This window comes from Arvicanthis niloticus, chromosome X, assembly GCF_011762505.2.
Source record: "Arvicanthis niloticus isolate mArvNil1 chromosome X, mArvNil1.pat.X, whole genome shotgun sequence".
Lineage (NCBI taxonomy): Eukaryota > Metazoa > Chordata > Mammalia > Rodentia > Muridae > Arvicanthis > Arvicanthis niloticus.
The window spans coordinates 87786748-87809170 of record NC_047679.1 but is presented as its reverse complement, the minus strand read 5'-3'; the positions used below and the strand labels follow the sequence as shown (position 1 = coordinate 87809170).

The 22423-nt window shown below is 34.2% G+C and overlaps 1 protein-coding gene across 1 annotated transcript in view; it reads right to left on the bottom strand.

The window, feature by feature from the left end:
• Positions 1–22423, bottom strand: part of Col4a5 (collagen type IV alpha 5 chain) — a 177855-nt gene that overhangs the window by 47788 nt on the left and 107644 nt on the right. The window contains 12 exon segments of the mRNA XM_076918781.1: positions 1054–1221; positions 3685–3798; positions 13575–13725; positions 15200–15297; positions 16505–16609; positions 16703–16795; positions 18123–18291; positions 19202–19317; positions 19320–19392; positions 19667–19737; positions 21043–21066; positions 21069–21134. Of these exon segments, the coding sequence (XP_076774896.1) occupies positions 1054–1221; positions 3685–3798; positions 13575–13725; positions 15200–15297; positions 16505–16609; positions 16703–16795; positions 18123–18291; positions 19202–19317; positions 19320–19392; positions 19667–19737; positions 21043–21066; positions 21069–21134 (1248 nt within the window).

The following is a 22423-nucleotide window of genomic DNA, read 5'->3' as shown; positions in this document are numbered from 1 at the left end:
ATCAGTTACTAAATTTCCTGGTTTTGGACTTTCAAAAAAATAAGATGGACTTTTAAAGATATCAATTGGAAAACTATCTAGGAATGAAAGGAAAGTGCAGCGAGATTTTACCCTTTCTTACTGTAAACTTAGAACTCACTCCTGAACAAAACTCACAGATATTCACAGAAGATAGTACAACTCCCTAGGCTACATAATAACTCACCAAACAGGATGCCCTGAAACTAACTCCTCCCCCTCTCTAACTCCCTCTCCCTCCATCCCTTTCTACCTTCTTCCCTTCCTCCCTCCTTCCCTCTTTCTACTTTCTGTCTGTCCTTCCCTCCCTCCAAAAGCACACTTTTATTTTTATTTTATGTGTATAGATATTTTGGCTGAATATGTCTGTTCTGTGTACCATGTACATGTAGTACCCCCAGAGGCCAGAAGAAGGCACTTGATCCCCTGGGACTGGAATTACAGACAGTAGAGAGCTGCCTTGTGAGTGCTGGGAATCCAACCCCATTTCTCTCAAAAAGCAGGCAGTGATTTTAACCACTGAGATATCTTTTCAGGACCTTGTTTTCGTCTCATGAAATTTTTTCTTTGGGAAGCCACTTGCAATGGAGGGATGATAAAACAATGAGAAGAGGTATTATGAATGATTAGATGTCACATGAGTTAAAGAATCCCCAAGTTTCAGAAAGTGTCATCATAGAGTTGGATTCTTCAACTCTAATCATTCTTATTGGAGTCACATGAATTATAGAAAATAATTTGTTAAAGGCACTCCTTGATTTCTGACCCACAGACTCTTAAGCAAAATGTTTGAAAAGTTGCTTTCAACCATAACATTTTGGATCATTTATTATATAGTAATATATAACTGGTACTGTCACACAGTATAAAGAAGTATAGTGCAAACACCAACAAAGTTTCCAACACTCATACACATAACATTCTTCCTTAATAGATAGTATCAATTCATAAAGTGCAATATGAAAATGATTTGTCAGTCATATTAATATTAATTAGTTTAACTGATCCACAGTCAGACAGATTATTAAACATTACCTGGAAATCCAGGGACACCTGCTATTCCAGGGAAACCAGGTGGTCCTGGAGGTCCTATAAGACCGGGCTTTCCAGGGAGCCCTGGACTACCTCTCTCTCCAGGCAGTCCTGGAACATCAAACCCAGGGGGTCCTGGATCTCCCTTTTCTCCTGGTATTCCATGTAAGCCTAGTTAGCAACATATTAACATAAGTATTGATGAGTCTCCACATGATAGATCTGGTTATTTTTCTAGCAAAGAAGTCACATGATCTGTATATGATAAACTTAGGAGAGTACATTACAGAAACTTTAGCCATCATGCATGTGAAAATGATTAATGAAAATTATTTTAAATCATATTAACATTTTAGCTTTAACATTTTAAATCATATTTCTTGAAGAGAGATTTTCCTCAAATTGCTTTGGTAAACTGCAATTAAAAAAATTCTAGTTAATTTTTGACTAATTTTTAAATTTAGTACAATTTTTTTTTTACCAAAGCCATGAAAAAAGAGCCCAGTTTTCTGGTTATATTATTCAATAAATAGGATTATAGCATTAAGTTGTTAAATTTGCAAAATATTTGAATGCACACTCTCAACGTTTATCTCATTGTAGTTTTTAATATCTTATGCTTTGTCATTGGCCCACTGACCACAGGTGGATTTTCACTGTTCCATTACATTACCAATTATTAATGCATAACATGTTGACCCCTCTGAACAATTATCAAATAAGTCAATTTGTTTTTTTAATAGTATGATACAATCAGTTCTTACCATTTTGCATTAGGTTTTCTGTTGTATTATCTTGTTTTAAGTTTTATTTTAAATTAAGTTTTATAATTAATGTTATAATTTGGTATTAAATTTTTGATGCAAAAGAAAACAAGTATATAAACTGGCAATTTCTTTTATGCATTATAACGCAGGTTTAGCAAGATACTAGTAGTGTTCTTGCTGGTCGCCCTTCTATGTAAGAATCAAGATAGTTCAAACTTTGGCGATAATAATAACATTTATCTTAAAATGAATTTATATATTGAGAGTCCATTGAATAATTTTTCATGCCATTTTTTTGTTAACTGTTGGATACAATTGATATTAAAGTCTATGGCAAAGAAAATATTTACAGGCAAATATATGAAGGTGAGTTAAAAGTTATTAACTGTCACTGTTCTGATACTATACATATACTGTACATATGCTACTGGGGGTGGAAGAAAGCAGTATAGAAACAGAATAGTAGATGTTTTGACAAAACAATTGCAAAGTATTAACTGTATTTTAAAATGAATATTACAATTTTATATTTTATTCAGATGCTTGTTAACAGTGTTTTAAGTTTTCATGCAGCTGTGATGTAAGAATTCAAAATGCTTCTACAGAGTCATGTTCTTTTTCAAACTAAAAGAAACAACAAAGTACAGAAGTGATGAAATCATTCTTTGTGAAATACCAGTTTAAGTCTGTAATAGAACTAAAACTACATTTTTCTTCAAGATTCCACTTCTATGTAGGTTAATCAGAGTGGTTTTTGTTTTTGTTTCGCTTCGTTTTTTGTTCTTTTTTTTTTTTTTCATGAATGATGAAGCAACTCTTTATAGCAACCTCGTTCAAAATATGACTCCAAGTTTTCTTAAGTTTCAATCAGTAACAACAAGCCAGGGGCCATAAAAAGTACACTGTGCCTTCAAACTGAGTTTTAAAATAGCACATGAATAAAAAGAACCCTTATGGGTGTTTTATATTGTTAACTATAGTGTTGAAACTCTTAATGTAAAAACCAACAACATACCTGGTGTCATTTAAGGTCAGAAAAATACATGTGTTCAATATATGTGCATCTGAATTGTATTCAATTTTCTGATGGGTTCATAGGAATTTAAAAATGTCCCATGTTTGTTTTCATTTAATGAACATAACAATATTTAAAATAACAAAATGTAGGGCTGAGAATGTCCCTTTCTCTACCTGAGTAAAGAGATAATGTGAATTCACTCAGAATCTACAATTAGTACAGACTCATCCAAATACACAACAGCCATATGATTCTTATCTTTGGAGGCAAAACTACTAGTTATATGTTTACAAAACCTTTACAAGTATCTAATTGAAAAAAGAGCAGTTTAGTGTGCTCAGTTACAACGTTACTCCCAGTATAGGAACAAAAAGGAAGAGACTGACTTTATTCCTTTTAAATAAAAGGAAGTAAAATGCCTATGGTATATTTTTATAGAACATTCTTGTGGAACCCTAACAATGGTTTATGTGTTGACAACTGAAATAAGTTCTACAGACAAGACCTGTATATTACTGCATTACAGTTATTCTGGTCTGAAATAATAAGCATGAACAGTTTGGGGTCTAATGTTTTTAAAACTCTGTATTGTTCAATGATTCTATGGTAATGGTAACTGCAATTATCAAATTTTATTATTAGGATAGATGGATTTTTAGATAACAGAAGGGGAAGACATCAAGTATTAAATTAGCTCTGATGCTGTGATCTATAATTTACAATTTGATAATATATATGTATATACATACATACATATATATATATATTGATTACCACTTAAATTACATTACTGGAAGACATTTATATACACTGTAAGTCCTAGAAGAGGCACATTTACTATAATCTTACCAGGTTGGCCTATTGGCCCTGGAGTCCCTGGTGGTCCTGGTGGTCCCTGAAGACCAATTCCTGGCAGCCCCGGAGGCCCTATTGGGCCAGGTTGTCCATTTGGTCCAACATCACCTTTTTAAAAAAGCACAGTTTTCATATTGAAAATAACAGTAGTTTTTTCCATTTCCTTTATTTTTCTCTCATACAATATATCCCCAACAGCAGTTTCTGCCTCCCTCCCCTCCTCCCACTCTCCCCCAGTACCTCCCCTTTCACCCAGATCCACTGCTCCTCTGTTTTCCCTTCATAAAAAAAGCAGGCCTCCCTGGGTATCAACCAAACATGGCAGACCAAGATGCAGTAAGACTAGTTTATCCAGGAAGAAAAGGCCAAGGAAGTACCCGAAGCAGAAATCCCATTCCTAGTTGAAGTTTTATTTAACACAAGGCCAGAAGTCAATGTCAGTACTTGTCTTCTCAAAACAGCAACAAGATTACAACCTACTTCCTACTGGATAAGTCTTTGGTTATAAAAATATAGCTTTTAATCATTTATGCTGATAAGCAGATAAACTTCAACATCTTCTTTTTTATTAACTTGGGGTTATGGCTGAAAACATGCTCAAGATTTTCCCATCTTGCCTTCAATATTTTGACATTTAAAACTTCACTCTCTGAATTCCCTGTCATTCACACTTTTCAAAATTATTACATCTATTAAGATTTGCTTGGGAATCATTGAGGAAGAGGGATGGAAGTGAATGTAAGAGCCAGAAGTCAGGAATGTCCAGAGAAAATCAGTGTCTTCTGGATATGACAGGACAGCTGCACTTAGGGACTCAACAGTAGCTGCAGTTGCCTGCACAGGATCAAACCAATCTATTGTCCTGCTCAGGGGTGAGAAGCTTGGCTCATGTGCCCCCATTCCTGGCATAGGAGCTATTGACAGTTGATAGCTTCTAGGGAAGGGAAAGTCAGTTTTCTTTAAAGGTGTGGTCTGTGGGATGTTGTTCCTGTTCTAATAGACTTGAGTATATGAGATGCACACATTTGGACCTAGTGGATTACTTTTTAAGATGACAGAAAATTGGGAGGCAAGGAGAGGTGAGTGATAGATCTTGAGGGCATTATAGGCAAGAGTCAGAAAACTACATAGTATATATGAATTTCTAAAAAACTAATAAAAACATTGTATTTTTTAAAACCTGTTCTTTCATTACACACTTGGATGAGTTTTGAGAAATGTGTACAGTTGTATAACTGCCACTAAAATGCAGATTTAGAACCATTTCACCAATCCTCAGAAGGACTAGTGATCGGTTGTTGATCCCTGTCCACATGCCAAGTTTCTTACAACTACTAGACTACTTTATTTCTTACAGGTTTTCCATGTTCAGAATGTTTCAAATGAAATCAGGCAGTATGTAGCTTCTTGAGTATGTCTTTTTTCACTTAATATAATGCATTTGAAATTCATTAATGCATGTTGTTATGCAGATATCCAATCATTTTAGCACTGTTCGTTGAAAAGATTTATTTTCCTACTGAAATTGACTGTGTACATTTTTGAAAGATACATGTTGGGCTACAATTTATGTCAGCAGTTAGAATGTATGTTTAGCATGCATGAGGTCCTGGACTTGATTTCTAACATCACAGATTGAATATTTCATTGTATAAATACACTACATTGTGTTAGTCTTTGTTGTTTGACGGACACTTGGGCTGTTTCCAATTCTTGTGGATTATGAATAAAGCTCCTATGAACAGAGACTTACAGATTTTTATGCAAAGCTTCATAGTTTTCTTTAACAAATACCTAGAATTGAGTTTGCTGTTTCAGAGAGTAAGACTCTGTTTTCCTTTTTAATAAACTAGCACAACATATTCAAAGTTGTCCTTGGTCCTGTGCTGGAGTTTGAAGTGGCTGCACTGTTTTGGATTCTAACTACCTGTGTGAAAAACTCTACTATTCTACATATTTGTGGGCCATTTTTCTTGTTCTCAAAAAGAAAGCTAATTCTTATAGTTATGTATCTATCTCATCGTTGCTTAAACCCACATTTTGCAGATGACTGTATTGAAGATTCTTACATGCTTCTTCTTACCATTTGAATGCTTTTAGAGGTGAAATAGAAATATATTTAAATTGTTGCCAACATTTCTCAACTCTACTTTTAAATTTGGTAAATGGTTTTTGACTGTTGAGTTTTAAGAATTTATATATACTATGTTTACTAATACTTTGCTAGATACATGAAATGAAAATATTTTATTTTAATGAAGTCCAAATTAGCAGTTTTCCAATTTATGATTTTAGTGTCCTATTCAACAATTCTTTATCTAGGTTATGATCCTATAGATTTTTGTTCTATGCTTTCACTTAAAATTAAACAAAATTTGACTATACATTGATGTTTACACTGTCTATGAGCTGAGAATTTGTTTTATTTTCAAATCACATGGAACTTAATATTGATTATCAACTTGACAGGGTTTAGAGCCAAGCCTCTAAATAAGCCTGTAGGGAATTATCCACCCTAAAACTAGTTGACTCCGTTCAATGGGCTATGGTCTGTGACTATGAAAAGGAGACAATGAACCAATGCGACAAAAAAAAACTGACAAAAGAAACTTAGAGAAGAATTCATTTCTGTTCACAGTTCTAGGGTACAGTGCATCATGAAGGAAATGACATGAGAGCAAGTGCTTAAGACAGCTCTTGTTATCACATCCAAAGCAAAGAGAGATGGTCATTTGCACTTGGTTCTTTTTTTTTTTTTTCTGAAACAGAGCCTTCCTTGTAGCCTGAAAACAAGTACTCTAGGATGTCCTTGAACTTGAGACCATCCATCTGCCTCAAACTACCATATGCTGAGTCCACAGGGCAGCTAACAGGTTTTCTTGAGTTCACAATTTTATAAAAGTATTATTTTCAGAAATGGACGTTGAATTTTATCAAATAATTTTAATAATATTTCAGGTAATAGTATAGATGTAATTGGACTGTTGAAATAGCAAATTATACTGGATACTTTTCAGATGTCAAAGCAGCTTGTATTCTTAAGATCATGGTGGTCTTGAAGGTCATGCTGGGGTTGCTTTTTAGGTATTGTAATATTTGATGTGTTCTTGTTGTTTGGAATTTTTTTTTACCTATTTGTTCTTCAGAGATTTTGGTCTATAACTTAGGGGTTCTTTTGTTGTGATTTTTGTTCATTTATTTGTTTTGCTTTTTTTTTTTTTTGGCCTGGATTTGATATTAGAGTAATTCTACCCTTATAACCACTGGGAAGTGATCAATCCACAGTATTCTACCAGGTAAGAAGCTGTGTAGAAACAATACTACTGCTTTTTAGAATGTTTGATACAAATTTCCAGAGTCCTGGACCTGAAGGGTTTTTTGTTTGTTTGTTTGTTTGTTTTCTGTTTTTGATAGATAAGTTTTAACTACAAGCTCATTTTTAGAAAGAAAATCTATAATTTCATTATCAGTGGTAATTAATAAATTTTAGCAATACATTGTAACTGGTCTACTTTCTCTGTTACTGTTTATCAGCATGCACTTATTTGCTGTGGTCTTCTGCTATCTTTTAATGTCTACAATGGAACTGCAATGATGTCTCCACTTTCACTCTTAATATTGATAACTCACACAGCTCCATTTACATAGTCATCTTGGCTCAGTGCTTACTAGGTTTACTAGAACTTTCAGAGGATCTCATTTGGATTCATGTGTATATCAATTCTATTGGACTTTTGGAAGAAACTCATTTGGATTCACATAAATTTCCATTTTTAAAATTTCATATAAATTGATATATGTTATCCTGCAAACATTCTCTTCAATTTGTTCATTGTTATCATTTTCATAAAAATAATAATTTAAAATTCTTCTTTTCTTAGTATAATTTTTAGCACAAAGACTTCATTTTGATCCACTAGATATATTTTATAATCATATTAACTCAATCAGACATATTAGTTAATTTTTCTAAGGATGTCTTCTTTGGTTCATGGTTTATTTATATATTCTAGTTATATTCTAAATACATTAGGATTTTCTCAAGCATAGCTATATTCCTGGTATAATTTCCTTATTTAATTTTTCTGTTATTGAATTCTTTTTACCTCCCCCCTCTCCTCTCTGAACCCCTGCCCCTGGTATTGACTTTTTAATAAATATATTTTTAATTTGCTAAGGTTTGTTTAAGGGCCATGAGTACATCCTTTCTTGGTTAATGTTCTGTTTGTGCAAGACAAATAAAGGGTTTTCTGTTCCTATTCAGTGACATGGGCTACAAATAACAATGCTAATAAATTCCAGACACCATTCTATTGGAATTATTTTTGTACCCATCACCATAATGTCAAGACTAAAAAGACCATACATTCATTAGATGAGGGTGGCAAGTAAAAACCACCTAATAATGGACACTATAGCATTACAGTTTTCTATCTGTAATTTTGTATTTACTTTATTTAAAATAACTGCTGAAATTCTATAAACTTATACTATTTAAAATATATTTTCTTATAGTTCAAACTTACTTTTCAAATTTATAATATTTATAATTCTAACTTCTATTTTAAAATATTATGCATTAGATGTTCATTTTGTGAGATCATTTATTCATATCAATTTTGAAAGAATTCATTCTTTCCTTCCTGACTAATAAAACACCATTGTGAAATTCTAAGTTTCTGTACGCACATATGTATGCTTCAGAACACTTCTCCTATTCCAGTTGTTATTACTGCACAGGTTCACAATATCAGAGACATTATAATGTCATAATATCAGTGACATTTTAACATGCATTAATGTATATTTGGTAAATACTAAGGTTTGAAATCAGTTACATGAAGTGCTTCTGGATTATTACTTAAATTTTCATTGAAATGATTTATCTTTATAAATGGGAATAACTGACAACAGTCAGCCTTCTCACTAATATGTAGAATGTTTTAAAAACAATTTTAAAATGTCAGGTTGTTAGTAGTTTATGGTTTCCTTATAAATATATTATGTACATTTTTTTATTTTGAGAAATGAAGAATATTTTACTATCAAAAGTTTTTAATTTTAATATTTTCAAACAAATCATTTCATTTGTCATGGTACTTTCTTCATCATTTCTTTTGATTCCAATATCCTTTCAAAAGACTCAGGCATATTGTCACATCCTACATCTCCAAAAGACCTCAAATGAGATCCCGAAAACAAATAATATAAGAGGTAAACAGATTGCTCCCCAAGTCATCATTTTATTCTTTTTTAGTATAATTAAGTTTTGATATTCAAGCTTATGTATATTTTCTATTTAACATGTGTATTAACTTTTAAATTTATTGCTGGTGTCCATATTGTTTTGAAAAATGACACACCAACTTAATTATTTCAGTAAAGCCATTGAGTTTCAAAATCTGATATTTGTTCCAACTATGTCTAATATTTGAAGATTCTGGAGATGTTGGTCCTGCACCTACTATACAAGTAATTTACCACTGAGCATAAACCACAGCCATGTTGGGTAAATTTTTTATTGTAGTGTGCTAGCTAAGTTTTGACAATAATATATTGATTCAAAAATAATTGTCACACTCATTCATAAAAGTTATCATTGAGAAAACTACCATCATATCAATACTATCTACATCATCAGTTCTCAACTTGTGGGTCACAAACATTTGTGGGTCACATATAAGATGTCCTGCATAACAGATATTTACATCACCATTCATAACACTAGCAAAATTACAATTATGAATTAGCAACAAATAATTTGTGGTTGGAGGTCACCACAACATGAGGAAGGGTTGCAGCATTAGGAAGGTTGAAAACCACAGACCTAGATTTTCTTTTCAATAATACAGAGAAATTTCTGAGATTTTTCAAGAGCATAATTTATGCCTTTGTGTTTCTAGTGACTCAATTATTATATGGTATGGCATCACATGGTATGGCATATGAATATAAATGCTGGACAAATTAAGTATTTGCATAGAAAAAGTTGCCCAAATACTAATTCTTCTAGCCTGTTAAAAACTATACTTGAAGCAGGACTCAATAACTTTCATCTTCAAATCTCATCATCAGGGAGATAGGAACAGGAGAATGAGTTCAAGACCAAGCTGGGCTACATAGAGAGTTTTGTCGGAAAAAACAAACAAACCAAAAACCGAAAACAATGAAGCAAAACATTCCAAACTCTACTGTGATTTTACTATTAAAAATCTAGAAATCCTAAAATTCCTTCAAAATATCAAGCAAATGCATGGTAAAAAAGTTCATGCTTCAAATAGGCTCCAGTTCATTTCTTCATAAAAACGTGTCTCAAAACAGTTAGTCAGTATATATCTTTCTTAAAAAGACCATTGGTAGATTATCATTTGGAATACTTGATTTGTAATTTTTAGTTATGAGCTTAAAGTTAAGAAAGATAAAGTGATGGGAAACACTATAACTTTGAGTGATTTACAGTCACTCAAAATTATTTAGTCAAAGATATATAGGTATTAATAAAAGAATTTTCTGTTGTCTCAGAGTATTTTGGGAATTTTTACAACAAAACCCATTCTGGCTAAAATTAAGCTGAGATATATATTGATTCAATGAAAATCAATTCAACATGATTTGGGAATATAAATTTAATTTAGACAATTCTCCAAAATATTTATCATGAGAATTCTATTCTTGGCAAATTGAACTATGAAATAAAATCAGCTGAGTTAGTTATGTCAAACCTATTTTTATATTTAAAGATATCAAATTCAAGAAGGTTAAAGTAGTAGAGAAATGGGGAAATGATATCAACTGTAAACAGGGATAATGAGGTTCTTAAATGACAGTAATTTCACTCATAGTAGGGTACACAGACATTTGAACTATGTTGAGAAGAAAATCAAAGTAGATAGCATAGTTTAAAAAATTTAACAAGAAAACTATTTTTTTTTTTTACATTATGGGATCGTGTGTGTGTGTGTGTGTGTGTGTGTGTGTGTGTGTGTGTGTGTAAACAATATGATACTTGTTAAAGGATAGTGAAACAGATGAGTAAAACAGGCTTGTCAGCACAGAAAAGGACCAATCTACACACAGTATTTGATGTGATAGAAATGGCCAAATAAACTACTGTTGGGCTTCTATTTTAAATAAGTGATTTAAATACAAAGTATTTGAGATTAATGATACCATAGGTCAGAATGTCTTTACAGTGCCTGGCAGGTACATATTTCTTACATAAGACACAAAATTATAGTAACAAACCATAAGTAAAACAATAAAATCAAAACTTGGCATTAAAATACTCTAGGAATACAAACAGGGAAACAATACAGGAATAAAATACTCTTGAGTTTACTCTAAAAAATGACAAGTATTCAGGGTATACTAGGGACACCTTCAACTTAACCTAAGACACAACACAGCCCATCAATTCAAACTGGCAAATAACAATAATCCACAAGAACCAATAAAAACCGGTCATTCTATGTCATCAGAGAAGTTAAATTTGTAATTTATGATATTATCATAAAGCAAGTAAAACTTTAATATTGGGGAGAATCATGATTAACTGAAAATGTTATATTAGTGTGAATTTTAAAGTGGCAATCCATGCTGTACAAACATCTAATAGTTTCTTATTCAAGTGAGTACACACTTATGAGCATGGTCCTAATCTTAGCTATATGTATAAGCATACTCAAAGCATATATCCATCAAAAGACTCACAGAACTTTTCCAACAGCTTCTCTCATAATACTCAGCAACTAGACCCCAGCCCAGTGATCCTAACTGTGGGGAGCTGACAGAAGGCAGCTATCATCCTTGCAGCCATCTTGATCCATATACCCTGACAAGAGACTTGTTTTCAACAACCTACAACAGCTGAGCACACTCTGATAACATCTTGTTTTATATACCCAGGATTTTCCCTTGGGTGCATGTGACTTAAAGGTGTGACTTAGAGACAAGACTTAAAGGCATGACTTAAGAAGTGAGACTTATAAAAGGCAGACAGAAGAGGGGACTGGAAACTTGGAACTTGGAGGCACTAGTGACTAGGAACTAGAGACTAGGAACTCGAGACTTGGGACTTGGACTAGGAACAAGGGAAAGACTTGGATTTGGAAAGAGAGAAGAAGAGAGACTTGAGAATAAACGGGACTGAATCACATTCTGGTCTCCATTCTTGTGTCCGCCCTCACTCTCTCTTGCTGAACCCTGACCCACGGACTGGAGCAGCAGTACGAGCTGGTACAATTTAGCCTCCTACACTTGGGGCAGTGTGGGCTCTAACAATTTTGGCCCCCAAGCTTTTGGCAGTGCGGGTTCCAACATTTGGCAGAGTGGTCCCCGACACCTAACAATGGCATCTTCAAGAATTTACTAGAAATAAGAAGTAGTTAGGAAATTTTTCTAAAGACATGCTCAGTGAAAGATACTTTATATGAATGCACATATTTCATGATTCCACATCTAAGAATTCTACAACAGACAGAATAACACTATTTTTAAAAAGCTTCATAACGATATTGGTATGGTTGTTACACATTAATTGGAAACTGGAATAAGGACAGTTTCTCTCTCTCTCTCTCTCTCTCTCTCCTCTCTCTCTCTCTCTCTCTCTCTCTCTCTCTCTGTGTGTGTGTGTATGTGTGTGTGTGTGTGTGTGTGTGTCTGTGTGTGTGTCTGTGTGTGTGTGCCAGGACTTTGAGTGTGGCAGGAAAAAGCACTTACAATGAGCTGCATCCCCAGCTCTGGAATACATGATGCTATATTGTGTTTGTCAATACAACTGTGGATTTTATATAGAAATAAAATACATAGACACGTTTAGGATTATAGTTATTATAGACCTGCTGAGTGTTTAGGGAGAAGAGCACCACTTTTGCAACTTGTTTTGATATTCATCAAAAAAATCAATGATTATATTTAGAGATGGATACATGGACAAAATTATACAAAATATTTATAATAAAACATCATAGAACATCAGTGATGGATGTATAGCGCAGTCATGGTATTGTCTGTTCTACCTTGTATTATATGGAACATTTCCATTTCTGGGGCTGAAGAATGAATCCAGGACCTTTCACATACTTGGCAAGTTTCTTTCTGTAGAGCCCTATTTCTAGCTATTATATCAGAATTACTTTTATTTAAAAATAATTTGGAATGAGACAAAATATTGTAATATAAGGAGGGCCTAAACAGCAGGCAGATAGCCATTTTGATGTACAATTCTTTTTAAAGTTTCTGTGTATTTGAAAATATGACATTAAAATGTTTTAAAGTAAAAATTATACTGATAAAGGTACTTACTTCCACCAGGCTAGAAAAAGACAGGACATTTTTTGTTTTTGTTTTTGTTTTTGTTTTAAACCATAGTTAGGAAGGGGTTGGAGAAGACAAGTGCTTTATTTACTGTTGGTAGGAGTATAAAATGGCTCAGACAGAGAGACATTTCACACTACCCATAGATTCTTTTACCTTTTACTGAAAAAGTTATTTTCTGCTACTCTAGTCTACTGTTATACCTGCACACATCTAAATAACATGTGTAATATTAGTTGTAATCAGAAAAGGTTGACAAAAATCCATTCCTACAAGTACTAACCAATGTAATTCAATACTAGGCCATTGAATTTTTTTAAAATTTAAATTACATGGAGTAATTCTTAAATTGTACAAAACAAATAAATCAAAAGGCAAGAGGCTATTATATCCTCTGTTTTGACAAATGGAAAAAAATAAACCTAGTGGAATGTGAACAAAATTAAAACAGTGGCAGACAGGCATCATGGGCTTTCCAATTAGTTTGCTTATTACCCATAATCTTTTCCAAAGGTTTCAACAGCAATGAAAGTTTAAAACAAATTGAAAAGTAGCAAGAGCCTCCATACCTTTTGGTCCAGGTAGCCCATCCAAGCCAGTGCGTCCTGGAGGACCTGGAGGTCCTGGGAAACCACGATCACCTTTTGGACCAGGTGTTCCTTTGAAACCTGGGAATCCTGGTGGCCCAGGTGGCCCAGGTAACCCAAATCCTGGCTCTCCCTTAAGCATACACATGACAAAACACAAGGAAAAGTCCCGTGACTTTCCTGATGCTTACCATTAACTACAAAGAATTATTTAAAGCATTGAATACAAAGTAATATATTTCTTCCATAGTAAGGAGAGGATAATTAAGTTAAAAATAATGGGCATGTTAGAGAGAATAACCAGAAGGGTCAGAAACAGTGTTTAGTAAAAGTAAATTAAATGAGTTGGACTGTTTTCAAAATATGAAAGTTAACTGAAAAGCAAAGAATTAAACAACAATCTATTCAAGTGTGAATATGGACTGAGAATTAGATAATCCAAATAATTATTTTTATCATGATTAAGTCTTATACTGCCATTGTGGTTTCTGTATAAAATTTCCATTTAGTTAGACATGAATATTCAAGCATTTGTAAGTGAAATGTTATAATTTTGAGATTTAAGTTAAATGAGACCACCCCCTTCCTGAAAAACAAGAGAAGATCAAGGATGTGTTACTATAATCGTAGTCATTTCATACTTGGTTGACACATAAGTGAAAGTTCATTACATTATTTCTTTGGCTTTTGCATTTATTTGAAAATGTTCATCATAAAATAAAAACAAGCCAACAGAGATGTAGTTTTCTTATGAGAGTCTGTCAGCTGTTTTTCCCAAGGAAAACAAGTAATAAGAAGGAAACCCAGTGAGATTAAATCATTTAAGCAGAGAAAATTCAGGAAGAGCAGGGATAATTACATGCTGCAGCAGTTTGCTGAAGGCTGACTAAAAAGTGTTTGAGGTTAAATAAGATACACTGGAAGAAATATAAAAAGAGTTATTTATTAGTAGTACCAAAGAGCAGTGATTTGATTTTTGTATATTTAATGGAATTGTGACAGAGGAAACAATACAGGAAGGGCTTGATATATCCAGCATAATTTTACCAGTCATCACACATGTGCAGTAAGTACGAAATGGGATACTGTTTGTATACATAAACACAGGCCAAGCTGATCACTGAATTTTTTTCATCTAATCTCACAACCTACCAGTCTAAAACAAGGTCAGAAACTTTTTGGATCTAAGCATTAACTCTTGTTCTCTTAAAGATGGTTTGGGCTTGGTTATTTTTAAATGAAAAATGTAGCTAAGCATTACCAATATAATAAAGACTTGGGGCAATGCCTAAGATGAATAGGAACTGGGACTAAGGACAGTAGAGAAGACAGAAAAATGAAAAGGGGGTAAGTTAAAATGTTCCAGACTGGGACTGGAGGTGGCTTAGAAGTTGAGTGCTCTTGTAGAGAACACAGGTCCGATTCCTAGCACCCACATGCTAGTTAACAACTGTCTGTGACTTCAGTTTCAGGGCATCTAAAGCCCTGTTCTAATCCCCAAAGTCACCATACCAGGCACCCACATGATGCACATATATACACATGCATGCAAATCACTCATACACATAAAGGTAAAAATAAATAAATCCTTTAAAAATGTTTCAGACCTTTGGTCCTGGAAAGCCTGGTGACCCAGGAGGGCCTTCTGGACCCATTCTTCCAGGGGCCCCAGGAGCTCCTGGAGGTCCTGGAATTCCTGGAAAACCTGTAAAATATCAAGTCATTGTTTTTAACCCACAGAAAGAATAAACTTTTAGGTAGTCACAGTCTCATCTCCCTAGTCATGCTTTATACACCAACATGTTACAAGTACAGGAACATTGTGTATGTTCACGTAGAATCAGGCCTAATAGATATCGGCGACTCTCTCAATCTCCCTATCCTTTCATCTCCACAGAGTAATGGCTGTAGAGAAGATATGCTCTTCTGAAGTACGTAATACATCAGAATTAAATATAGTGATCAATGTCATACATAAATGCAGACCTTCCCTTCTGCTTACATTGTGATGTAATGTGACAGAATGTCGAACATGTACTTCTACAGATGAGCCAGATGCAACTTGTGTGCTATGTAAGCATTAACACACAAAATCAAGTCTGTCGTTCATAAAAAACTACTTGGTAGAAGTAAGGAATTGTCATCATCCAAAAGTACTGCCCTGCTAGTCATAAGAATAAATTCTGGGAGAAGTAAAGCAGAATTGTAGGAAAGAAAACTAAAAATTTCAGTAAATCAAGGGTGTATATTTACTTGGGATAAAACATTTCATATGTGTACAGTGAATCTGTTTTCTGATGAATAGAATCTACTAATTCAATACATATTTGTATACTTCTTGCTACATTCCCAGGAACTATTCTAATCTCCAAGAATACAATGAAGAACACAAATGTAATTATTCCCATGATGTTCTTTATCACATGAATGATTTTTGCATCTTTGAAATGTAGATATTTTCATCACTAGGCTGTTGTAGAAAATGAACTCCAAGTTTAGTGAGAGACTCTGTCTCTAGAATTAAAGTGCATATAATGACTTTTCTTCTTTAATATTTATTTTTATCATTTCAATTATATGTATATAGGTGGTTTGTCTGCTATATGTACATGAACCATGTTTGCGCCTAGAGTCTAAGAAACCAGAGGATGGCATTGAATCCACTAGACCTAGAAAGTTAAAAGTGGTTAGGAGCTACCATGGATATGCTAAGAATTAAACCCTAGTCCTCTGGGAGAGCAGACAGTGCTCTTAGTCACTAAGCTATCTATGCAGCCCCCAATGTGACATTTCATATACATTTTTAAAATGACATATACCAAAGAAGTTATATCTACTTTGTTTTATATTATGAAAGATTAGTATCTTGCTAACCAGGAAATCTATACTTCCCCATACCTCATTCTACATACCTTTGGGACCAGGTGGTCCAGGAGGCCCAATCCCAGGGATACCTGGTTCTCCTTTGCTACCAGGTATTCCTGGCAGGCCTGGTTGGCCTGGAAGTCCAGGATCTCCTACAGAAAAACAGCAGTGTAAGAATGGGGAATATCCAAAAGAAAGAAGTTCAGTGATAAGGATATTTTGAAATAAAATAATTCTTTGCATACCTGGAAGACCCACTTCACCATCTCTGCCTGGGTTACCTGGCAAACCAGGCTTCCCTGGCTGGGTTATGGTCTGGCCTGGATCACCTTTAGGACCTGAAAGCAAATGGATCACTCCCAGTGAGAATCATTTAATTGACTAATGATAATAATCCCACTTTATATATTCTAGGAAGGTATCAAACAGAAGGATGAAATTTCAAAAAGAAAAAGCAGATGATGCTTTTAGGTACTTTTGTGATTGATAATTTGATAATTAAATTTACATGTCAGCCTGCCTAAATTAAAGGATATTCAGATAGCTAATAAAATAATTATGTCTATTTTATGGCCCATGATTCCAGAAGAGAAGTATATTTATTTAAATCAGTGACTTAAAGAAGGAAGGTCTGTTTACACAATATGGACCATTATCATCCAATTGAAGAAGACATGGATATTACAACAATAAACAAGACATAGGAAATCTCGTTCTTCTCTCTCTCTCTCTCTCTCTCTCTCTCTCTCTCTCTCTCTCTCCTCATTCATCTGGAACACCTATCTTCTTCTTCCTTGAGCATCAAAACATGAATTGGGATGGGAGGGTAGCTCTATCAGCAAATTGCCTGCTGAATAAGAATCTGTATTAAGATCCTCAGCATCCACAAAACTGTAGCCATAGCAGCACACTCCTATAACCCAAATACTGAGGGTTTGGAGGGAAGCAGATGCTTGGATCGCACTGGCTAGTCAGCCTAGCATTATCAATGAGCTCCAGGTTCTGTGAGGGACCCTGTCTCCAAAATTAAGGTACATGTTTTTGGCTTGCAAAACATACATAAAGGCAATATTATATAGACCAAGCAGGATATTTTATGTATTTAAGTGTGTGTGTGTGTGTGTGTGTGTTTGTGTGTGTGTGTGTATGTGTGTGTGTATATGTATGTTTAGGAATGTACATGTAGGAACATACATATCAAACAACATTTACATGGGAGATAGGAGTTAGAGGGATAAAGGTAAGGCAGAAAAATCATAATTATATTATAATACCATTTTTAAAATATTAATAAAAACAGTTATGTGCATGTGCACTTCCAAGTTACATGGATACAACTATAGAAACATATATACAAGAACAAAATACAAATAACACTATCAATATTGACTGAAATAAGTTAACAAGTTAAAATCTCACTTTAAACAAAAACATTCCTTCCTATAAGCATATAGAGAAACAGAGAAACACATTTCCTGGGATTTTTTTTTACTTTCTCTATCTATCTATCTATCTATCTATCTATCTATCTATCTATCTATCTATTATCCATCATCCATCTTTCTTTCTTTCTTTCTTTCTTTCTTTCTTTCTTTCTTTCTTTCTTTCTTTCTTTCTTTCATCATTCTGCTTTTAAAATAAAACAAACAACAATAGTAAACATACCTGGTAATCCTGGCTGGCCTGGATTTCCTGCCACACCTTGTATGCCTTTTTCACCTATGGGGCCTGGAGGCCCAAAACCAACAGGGCCCATAGGTCCCCTATTTCCTGGGGGACCTGGTAAACCTGGGTTCCCAGGAGGACCTCTTTCACCCTTAAAAGTAATTCCACCCTGAAAATGAAAATGTTTGAGACAGAAAAACATTGATGTAACAACCAGACATGACCCAGCCATAAGTACTCCTTAAAGTTATGCTATATAACTGTGTTATGATGTTCTTAAATTGAATCGATGATTACTTACTCATTACCTCCTTCAACAAATATTTCTGAACTCTATCTTCCAGTGGTACAAGCTGAGAAAATGAGTGGATCAAAGTCTCTGCTCTCAAAAATCTTACATCCTACCATGAGTTGTGATGGCTATTGTCTATTTATCCTACACACACACACACACACACACACACACACACACACACACACACACACACATATATATATATATATATATATATATATATATATATATATCCCATTCAAATATCCTGTACTGTATATTGAATATAAAAAGAGGTTGTTCATTTATGCTCAGTGTTTGGCTCTTTAGTATCTTAATCTGTCTGTCTACTCACATAAATCTATAACCATTTCTATATATACAAAACAAATTAGATTTCTTTTCATGCTTGAAAAAATCCCAGAGATTTTTTGAATAATATGAATCCCTCACTGACTCCTAAGAACTTTAACTTCCTCTCCATCTAATCATAACTAGTAATAATCAATACTATACTGAGTTAAGAAGGAGTTTATAAAGCTGAAAGAAAACAGTAAGGAAACTCTAGTATCAATGTGCCATTTCAATGTAAAATCATATTTATTTTAGGCATTAGTAGAATATTTATCTAAGTAATAGGCTCCCTTTTTATTTTAATTTAGCAAGCGCTTTTGGGGGTGGAATTGAATTTAGGGATTCCACACACACCAAGTATAAGTTTTACCATTGAGATAGAACCTCATTCTGTAGGAAACATTACTAAATGACATTTTGACATAAAAGCAAGAATATTAATCCAACTCACAGGCTCTCCTTTGGGGCCAGGGAGTCCTGGCAAACCATCCTTCCCAGGACTACCAGGTAGACCAGGAAGCCCTGGAGCTCCAGGGGAACCCAGCTCTCCTTTGTCACCTTTCATTCTGGAAGAGTGAAGACATCCCCAGGGTCACCCTTTGACCCTGGAAAGCCTGGAGCACCTGGAGGTCCAGGTATGCCCTGAGTTGGAGGAAAAAGGAGGTAGAAGAAAGAAGAAAAGGAAATCAAAATTATTTCTAACATTTTTCCTCTAATTTTCCCCATTTAACCCATATAATAACATTTACCATACAAAGTAACATATGAAGTAAGGATGGCAAAACAGAGAGAGGGAAGGAATAAAATAAATTATAATTTAAACTAAATTTATATGTGTCTGTTCATAAGTGAAAATCAAAGGGCACATGGCATCTTTCAGTACTTTGCGGTTCATAATATAATAATCAAAGCTTACTGGCAATCCTTTTGGACCAGTTGCCCCAGCTTGTCCTTTGTCACCCTTCTCTCCAGGGATTCCAAGAGATCCTAAGACACACATAGATCAGGTGAGCACTGAGTCTTAAGCCCTCAATCACATGCATCTATAAATCAGCACATCACAAACTTCAATTTTAAATAGAGAACTCTACCACATTTAACTCAGATTCCTTCCTCTTTCGTGTACTCAATAGGAAGAAATCAGACTTTCTTATAAATTACTATGTAACAGCACTTACACCATTGCATTCTCATGTATTTCTAACTTCAGAGTATTCTTTTGCAAAGTTTAGCTACAAGAAATTGCGAGGTGGGGCATGAGTCCCTATATCCATCCTAATAGCACTGGGAGAAGAAAGGAAAGGAGTCTGCTTATCTTGACTTTCAGTTATACAATCTTCCTACATCTTTGCTAGCTATTTCTTTGGCTTGCCATTCCTTAATATTTGGTTTAAGAGCTCTATTTAGTACTAGACATTACAGGGAAAAGAAGTTACTAAAGCAGTAGTCGTACAGATGAATCTCTGCACTAACTGCATTATTACTATTTCTTGGTTATTAGTTTAAAAGTTAATACTTGGATATGAAGTGTTTAATCCAGTGCTACTGAATCAGAACTTGGGGATGGAATCCAGCTATTTGAATTTTAACAAGCCCTCTTTGTGAGTCTTATTTAATCTCAAGTTTAAGACAAACTAGATTGGAAGTACAGGCTATATTACTAGCTCATAGTGGAAGCTATGAAACTTGCTAAAGGTATTTCCTAACTCCTAGTGATTTTTTCATTGATAGACACACTAGACTGTTAATCAGTCTGGGATATGTTATCAGCCTAGACACACATTTTTATATATAACCTCAAGAATATGCAATATTAGCATATGTTAAAACTAATGGAGTGGAATAGTGGCGGTTCTGAAAAATGATTCAAAATTAGGAGAGAGACCATATATGTAGAAAGAATATTGGCAGCTGGTTGCCAGAAGTTTAATAGAAACCTTGTTCCTTAATGACTATATGTAATATATCCCTAGTGGCTCTGCCTCTGGAAACCATACTCATGGTCTAGATAGCATGAACATTTTTCCTAGTTCCAGAAGAAAATTCTGACCCTTGTCATTTCACTTTTGGGACAATGTAATTCTTTGAATCCCAAATGCTGTAATAGAGAATGTTGGTAGCTTCCTGTTATAAACAGAAGTACAATTTATTTCATAAGATAAGCATTTCATACTCAAAAATTCCAGACATAAGTGACTAGCTATAAAATGGTAAACTAACATTATAAAACAATTAGCATATTCCAAAGAGCCAAAGTATTTTAAAAGATTGACTATATGAAGGATATTTTACCTGGAGGACCTGGAAGACCTGGTAACCAGGTTGGCCTGGAGGCCCTGAAATGCCAGTTCCAATACAGTTGAAGCAAGTATCACCTTTGTCACCTGGCAAAAAACAAATATTACTGGAAAGGTTACTTAAAACCTTCTTTTGATGTGATTCTAAAGAAGTCAGCTGTAAGGAATAATAGCACTCCTACCCAACTGTGTGACTAGAGAAATCTATGTCTAAAATCAATTTTTAGACAAATAAATACTGAGTGCCTAGTGTAGATAGATAACAGCTTTAAGTATTTGTGACATACTGATTAAAAAATAGACAAAATTACATGGTTTTGTGGAGCTAACTTCCTACTAAATGAAAGGAGTAATAAACAATAAAGACAACAAATTGTTAAATTACATATTAAATAGTTTAATATAATATTAAATCTAGTAAGCTTTTAAATACATATGAAAATACATTTGTAGCGGGGAAGTGGAGTTAGGTGTGACTGTGAGTGTGCTAGGGATGAGTAGGTGGGAGAAAGGTTGCAATTTTAAATAGGGTGAGGTCAGGATGGATCTCATTGACAAGATATCTATGTGAGCTAAATGAAAGGCATGGCATTTGCATAAGAAGTATAGCATATTCTATGTATAGGCAAGGAATGGCCTGTAGATCAATCTTCTGAAAAGAATGAGGAAGTGGGACCAATTTATAGATTTGTAAGGGAAATGAATGGCTTATGGTGAAACAAACAGGTCACATTAGCCTGTAGCTTTCACTGTAAGTTACATGAGAAACTGGTGGGCATTAAAAAGAAGAGCCATCATTAGAACAAGCTCCATTTTCTCACAAGCAGACTTAAAATAATGAATTGCACATTCACCTGTTAGGTATACACCACTAGTTATTTGGCCTTTTATACTACAAGGGAATTCATGACCAAACTACACATTTTGCTTAAAGATTTAAAAACTATCCTACCCTATTCTACCTCTATCACCCCCAAAGAATTTGTGGCAATCTTACAAATATAGCTATCCCATCTACCTTTACTTGGTAAGCTATTCATATTATTTACTTATTTAATTTTTCATACAGTATATTTTGGTCATTTTCTTTCCCCTCTCTCAATTCCTCTGGACCATATATGAATCCTCCTTTTCAACATTTTAGGGCAATCTGGATACTTTGCATTAGTTATTTTTAAGAAAACAACTCCCATTATTAATTAAGCCAATGAAACATCCCACTATTTGGCAGCATTTTACAAGATTTCAGATGTCAAACAATATTGTCTCATAACTGCCCCACAAATACCTACACATCCATTCCTTCAATGATTTCCCTCAGCTACATCTTATTTTCTTCATCTACCCACAATTCCTCTATTATCCTAGGATTTTCA